This window comes from Oratosquilla oratoria, chromosome 42, assembly GCF_046742065.1.
Source record: "Oratosquilla oratoria isolate Oo_2021 chromosome 42, ASM4674206v1, whole genome shotgun sequence".
Lineage (NCBI taxonomy): Eukaryota > Metazoa > Arthropoda > Malacostraca > Stomatopoda > Squillidae > Oratosquilla > Oratosquilla oratoria.
Genome location: NC_134818.1, coordinates 18,258,650 through 18,266,149, shown reverse-complemented (window position 1 = coordinate 18,266,149; position 7,500 = coordinate 18,258,650). Strand labels below are relative to the sequence as shown.

The window sequence follows — 7,500 nt, the reverse complement described above, 5'->3', positions numbered from 1 at the left end:
GAAGCCGATAGAGCCCGTCGGATGTAATATCAATAATTCAATAACTATGTAAGTATAGTAAATTAATAAATAGGTACATAAATGTGTACATATGTATATGTAATGTGTACACACACACACATATATCATATATATCACGTGAAAACCACTGTTGGAGTAAGAAAGACTGAAGACGGAGAATCTATATATTTCGATTGCAAACTGCAAGCCTCTTCAGTATCTTTGTGACACCCACCAAATTACAAGATAAAATTAGGGGTAATATCTATCAAAGATTGGGTTATATATAGCCGCGTTATATGACAGAAGGGATGAAAATAGAAAACTTTGCTATCACAATAAGTCGCAAGGGCAAACTTTTGACAAATGTGGGTTATTGTTGGATTCGCCCGATTGTTTTGCCCATGGAAAGCTCTATGTGGCATGTTCAAGGGTTACAAACTGGGACTCATTGATTATCTTCCGAGGTTACCATAAGGTTAATGGTGAATGTGTGGTGAAAAATCCGGCAAACGTGGTATATAAAGAAACTTATTCGGACATACCATCCATTAGGGAGGGAGAGTCTTTAGTGAAAGGTATCGACAGCGAGCAGGTAATTCCAGATGAGGAACCTGAATTGGGATCCGTTGAGATTCCTGCTTCAGCTTACAATATTATTACTGCAATGATCCTGCCTGATTACGACTACGCCGTCGACGAATCGGAATCAGATGTGTCGGTCCCCCTTAAGGTTTGGGAAAGGACTTTCCAAGAAAAAGGAGAATTAAAGGAGAAAGAAGAAATAAAACAAGAATTAAAGATGGAGATCATAAGAAATATTTCAAAACGGGATGCCGATGAGTACATCGAGAGTGTCCCATCGAAAAAATGAAAATAAAAGAGACCGGAGGTCCTGGAGCGAGCGAAGCGAGCAAGCGCCGCAGGCCAAGGCACCCACGGCGTAGCCGGTGCCTTGTATGAAAAAAAAAAAAAATAATAATAATAATAATTGTCGAAAAAAGGGAATGACAGTGAGCTTATATAATCTAGAGGTTCACCATAAATGAACACAATTATTTGGTGGTTCCTAGAATAAAATCGTTGAGATCGACCAGCTCAGTACGAAGTTCAATACCGAATGAACAAAACTGATAGATCAGTTATGTCATCTATACTCTGTTCAAGCTCATTTAATAGATATTTCCTTTCGTTTTAAATCTGCTCATTTTGACTATAACTGTATAGCTTTTTTGTAACTTTCTCATTTTTTCTGTTCTAGTGTTTGCATCTTAGTATTAATCTGCCTGTCATATACTTAAATGTTCTAATAATGATAAATGTTCATGAAGACAGGATGAACATTGCACAGAATATGATCAGATATTTGACTTTTTGTTCATAACTTTGTATTTTTTCTATGTAATTTATTTTTCATTTGCTCATTATTCCTTTCTTGTTCATGTCAACACTCACTGTCCCACTCCTATGCAATGGAAAGTGAGAAACCACTTGGTAGGACAAAGCCCTGTCAGTTACGGCAGGCCGCTGGGATTTCTTAGGCCGATGTTGGGTCGCCTCACCGCTTGGTCAAGGCTGTCGGGATCCAACGCAAGAAGCCTGCTGTAGATTACGGGACTCGCACTCGCGACCATATGCTCATGAGTTCAAGACTGTATCCACTAGAGCAGTGCTACTCAAAGTGGTGGTCATGCTAAGGAATCATTTAAGGAATTTGTAGAATCTAAGGAATTTCAAAGGAAAATGTAGGCTGTGACTACTATTTTCAGTAATTTGTCCTTATGCAATGAAATCTAGATAAAAATGAAAGCGGAATACCCTGAACTTAGTGGAAAAAAAATGCCGGTCCGCCACATCAGATAGTTTGAGAAGCACTACACTAGACTACCGCGCGGCCCAGTGGGTACCGTCATAAACGTTCATAAGTCATAATCTCTTTCCTTCCTTACCTGGGAACTGAACATGTTTCTTGACACTCTTGGAGGACGGGCCTCTCGTCAGGCATGACGCCGTGGGCGACGCTGACGGCGGCGGCACCGAGCACGGGGGAAGGGAGAGCAGGTGGCAGGACCCTCTAGGTACTCTGCTCTTGCTGTTGTTGCTGTTGTAGGCGACGCCAGGGCTCCCCCCCGGGGCCAGGATGGTAGAGTTGTCGCTGACGGACGAATGCGTCTTGCACAGTGAATGTTTGTCGCACTCCTGTGAAAGAAACGGAAAGGGAATACTGAAAACATTTTTTTTTTTTTTTTTTATAGAGAATCTTGCCTACCGTAAGTGTATGAGATCGTGACCTAGTCTGTGGCGTGAGGCTCGTCCATAGAGGGGTGGTCTCAAGAGAGCATTTAAGGACCAACAGTATCATGCATACCACGTCCGAGTGCGGGACTTGCACGAAGAACATTTGAAGATCCTATACATTAATCTAACCAGTTCACTGTTATTCCCCACTCCCGAAAAAGTGAATTAGCTATGAAATCAACTGGAAATTTATTTGAAAGCCATGAAGGCACCATGAATTTAATTATATGAAAAAATAGTGTAGTAAAGAAAATAGTGTAGTAAAAAGCAAGTTAGTGAAGAAATAATTAAAAAATGGGAACGAAAGGTAGAAAGAAAAAAGGTGAATGGAAAACTGCATTTATTTTTCTTACAAAAGAAAATTTATTCACCATGAAACTTCTGAGCCAGACGTTCAAAAAGACCAATCAAAGGCGATTTAGGAAACGAACAATGAAATAAGTCTTTCGCCATCGAAGTTGGATATAAAAACACAACTGGAGCAATCCTTTCCGTTTTGCTATTTTTCTTCCAGCTCTGAAAATTTACCGTCGTGTGAAAGGATAGCTTCCTCTATCCCTAAGTTTGTGAAGACAACAACCAACAGCTCCTACATTAAATAGAGGCCTGAATCATTCTCTCGACGCATTGATAAGCCTTGTCTACGCTTGCATCGTATAGATGCAGGATTTGATCCCTCTGAAAGAAATTGGACCCCCTGAGTCGGCTTCAAATTCTTTATTCGGCTTCATGAATCACGTGCTGGACTGTTGATTGACACCTATTACTTCATGGATGAGGGCCCCATAGCTCATATGACCCAATTTAGGGATAATACTGTGACCTAATAAGAAAACCCCCCCCGAACTCTTTAACCAAGGGAAGGGGTGCCGATTTGCATTGCAACGATGCTTTTCATCCCTGTGCGGGGAAGGGTTAGCGGGCCAAAGCTGTATCATTACACCAGCAAGCGTCACGTGCACTCTCTACTTCTGTACCACAACTGTCAACCACATTTTGTTAATGAATATTTACATGTCATAATTGAATAAATGCAATATACTTAGTAATCATGAAGAACACAGATTGATTTCCAACTGCTATTGAAACCTGACACTTACTTCCTGTGCAGTTAAGAACCTCCTGTCGTGCCCTTCTTACCTCACCTAAAAATCTACCTTGTGGTTTACAAAGACTACAAAGTCGGAGCATGCTGGCAGGAGACCTTTTGGTCCATAACTAGGTCGGATGCGAATAAAAATTAATAGTGATAAATGAATAAATAAAGTATAATATAAGTAATAATAAATAAATAAACGAATAAATGCATAGGTATAATTAAATAATAAAGAAACCGGTAAATAGTAAATAATTACAAATTGACATATAACTAATAATAAATGTGAATCAAGCAAATAATAATACGCAGACAGACAAATGATGACAAAACAAATAAACAAATAATATAAAAAGGCCTACTATAAACCTGTTACCAAAGACTAAGATTACAATTTTTTACCACATGAAGGAATAGGGTGAAAGTGGGTTGGGGTTGGGAAGAACTATATTGATTTTCAGGCATATGGCTAAGGCCAATGATTATTTTACCTGAAGCCAAACAACTTTACTCATTTGATGTAAAAATAATCTCGATGAACCCAAAATCAGGAGAGAGTCATTCGTTTTTAACAAAACACTTCTTTCCAAGTGAATGTGCAGTAGTAGCTGATATTCAATCTGCATGTATTGTCAAAACAGTAATATATATTCACCCCAAAAGAATGGAACGATTAAATCACATGTTGAACACTAATCTCTTCTATTGATAACCATTTGTTTTATTTATATTTTTGTAATTGAAAAATTTTCACACACAAAAGCCTGACTAAAGTGTAAACATTTGCTCATGAATATTTCCTCCCCATTGTGTCCATGTTCACTGTATAACAACAAGCAAAAATCTACTGCATTCAATTTTCTTCAATGAAAGCGTGAATTTAATAGGATGCATAAAATGCATGAACGAGTACACTTGCATGCGCTGGCTTGCGTGATCAGGTGATGTCCTGTTGCTGCGATGGTATGTATGTGATTTATTGTGTGTGTGTGTGTGTGTGTGTGTGTGTGTGTGTGTGTGTGTGTGTGTGTGTGTGTGTGTGTACGTGCGTGCATGTGTATTATGTGTTTGTGTGTGTGTGTGTGTGTGTGTGTGTGTGTGTGTGTGTGTGTGTGCGTGCGTGTGTGTGCGTGTGCATGTGTATCTATTATGTGTTTGTGTGTGTGTGTGTGTGTGTGTGTGTGTGTGTGTGTGTGTGTGTGTGTGTGCGTGTGTGCATATGTGTTTGTGTGTGTGTGCGTGTGTGCATATGTGTTTGTGTGTGCGTTTTTACATATGTGTTTGTGTGTGTGTGTGTGTGTGTGTGTGTGTGTGTGTGTGTGTGTGTGTGTGTGTGTGTGTGTGCGTGTGCGTGCATGTATGTATATATGCATATGTGTTTGTGTGATTCACCATGGTCTTGGATCACGCATTGGACTTGTGATCGACAGCTATTTCCCTCCCGGAAGAGAGCTCAGAGATCATACATGGCCGATCAATGGGTAATGGTGTGACCTTACACGCCCACACACTCCTAACTCCACGCCCACGAGAATTCCAGTAACAACTCAGAGTGCAGCGATACTGAACTTATTTCAGCCCTGGGCGGTATTCGAACCCGGACCACCGTAATGGCAGCCGGGAACTCTAACCACTGCGCCACGAGGTGTATGTGTATTATGTTTTTGTGTGTGTATGCGCATTTGCGTGTATACATGTGCGTGTTTGTGTGTGTGTGTGTGTGTGTGTGTGTGTGTGTGTGTGTGTGTGTGTGTGTGTGTGTGTGTGTGTGTGTGAGTGAGTGAGTGTGTGTATGTGTGTGTATGTGTTTGTATATATACATGTTTTTATATGCACGCTTGTCTCAGAAAAATGAGGGCAATACATGTCTTCCTATGTAGTTCTGCACCCATAGCCTCAAATTACACGATATCAAGATGAGCCGACCTGCATCGTCTTCCAGATAATCGCCTCTGTTGCTAGGAATTGTAAAGGCTTAGATCAGGTCATATTAGGTATGTAAGGTGCCAACCACACTACGTGTCAGTCTTGACAATTGAGACAAATCCATGAACCCCCCTACCGTCGATCAGTGACCTTCCGTGACCTGGGATGACCCAAGGTGATAGCATTTGCATCAGTGGCTTGTAGAGGCTCCTATGTATACCCGAAAGCTAAAAAATCAGTGACGATTTCATTCATCATTGAAGTTGTCATCAGGAAGATACAGAACAGCAATGCATAAATATGAGGATTCGTTAGAAAGTAGGTTGATTCTATGCACTCACTGAGTTCCCCTACATTCCCTTTGCCGTGTCAAATGAAGTTAAGCTGTCGTGGGAAATTTCACGAGACTCGTGCGCGAAATGCTAAATTGGATGACATCGATTTAAAATAAGTTTAATGAAAAATATGTAATAAACGGCGATTTCAAAATCGACACGTGCGTTTAGCGACCCTAATTCCTTAGGTTAATTGGACTCTGGCATCAAAAATATTACATCATGCGAGTGAAATTCCGAAATATTTTTGTCCCCCGATTACTAAAAAATTAATTAAAAATAGGTAAAAGGGATAAAAGAACCTAAGAGCCAATACTTAATTTTTTCATCACAAACTAAGAATTCAGGCTAGTGATGGCCTAAAAAGTCTTCAAAACGATCTAACTTCCAGCACAGAAATTAATTTCGGAAACTTATTCTGGATGTCCCTAAGTGACATTCAGTTGAAAACAAAAAATAAATAAATAGAATAAGATAAAATAGATAAATAAATAAAATAAAATAGAATAATTGAATACATACTGTATATATATATATATATATATATATATATATATATATAAATAAAATTGAAGGTGAAAGAAGTTGACGAGGAGAAATTATATATATATATATTATATATATATATATATACATATATTTATATATAAATTATATATATTATATATATATATATATAGATATAGATGTATACATTATAAATATATAGACTATATATATATATATATATACATATATATATATATATAATATACACACATTGAATGGTCCCCAGTGCACAGATATTAATTTTTTTCAACCACATTAATTTTTCATTTTAATTCCATGTCATCGCGATCGAGACTGACAAGGAGCTCGACGGAGACATGCGTAAACTGATACGTAGTGAAGCCAAGGACTCAAACCCAGATCAGACGTAACAAGTGAACAGTGACTTAAACCACTGCGCTATCAAGAGAGAAATAATTAATGTGGTTGAAAAAAAATATATATATATATTATATATAAAATATGCACAAGTTTCACATAACACACGTGAATACACAAATAATGCTAAACACCACAGTGAAAGGAAATTAATTTCTTTTTAATCCGAGCGCTTTCGTGATATAATCACATTTTCAAGGATTACAAGAGAATAAATATGTACAGAGTAAGTTGTGGTATATATATAGATCAAGCCTGACACATGGGGAATTGACCGCTCAAGCTAATGACATTTACCCCGGGTCAGGCCAGGTCTTGAAGGGTCGACGTTGTCCCATTGCCTCGTTTCTTACAATAATGTTGATATAGATCCTTTACCATGAATGGATCTAATTTAACAAACCTAAGTTGTTGTTAAGGAGTTGGTCATAATCATGTTTAATAATGCCTGATTCTATAATATTTCTTTCGACCATATTTTTACAAGATAATTTTTTTTACTCATTTTCCCAATAAATAGGAAGGTTAAAATCCCTAAAATGAAGAAACAGAACATTAGGTTCTTGGCCAGTCCTTATGCTATTTCTATGTTGTTTTATTCAGAACTCTAATTCTTTGCCTGTTTGACCAATATAATATTTGTTACATTTTTTACAAGAATTTTTGTATACACATCACATTGGATTATCTGGGGAATATTTTACAATAGCGTAGTTGGTAAGTTACTACGGCACTTGTCATGTGATTGGTCAGTTCGAGTCCTCGGTAGTACCGCATCTCAATTCCTGCATGTCGGCCTCCCTTCGGTTCCCGATATTGATGGCTTAGAATTAAAGTGCATTGTGGTTGCTAAAATATATACATATATATATATATATGAATATATATATATATATAAATATATATATAAATATATAT

The 7,500-nt window shown here is 37.9% G+C and overlaps 1 protein-coding gene across 2 annotated transcripts in view; it reads right to left on the bottom strand.

Annotated features, from left to right (window-relative positions):
- LOC143021735 (uncharacterized) overlaps positions 1-7,500 on the bottom strand; it is a 679,768-nt gene that overhangs the window by 9,843 nt on the left and 662,425 nt on the right. For both annotated transcript variants that reach the window (XM_076179421.1, XM_076179422.1), the window contains exon 9: positions 1,950-2,199. In XM_076179421.1, the coding sequence (XP_076035536.1) occupies positions 1,950-2,199 (250 nt within the window). The remainder of the gene's footprint in view (positions 1-1,949; positions 2,200-7,500) is intronic.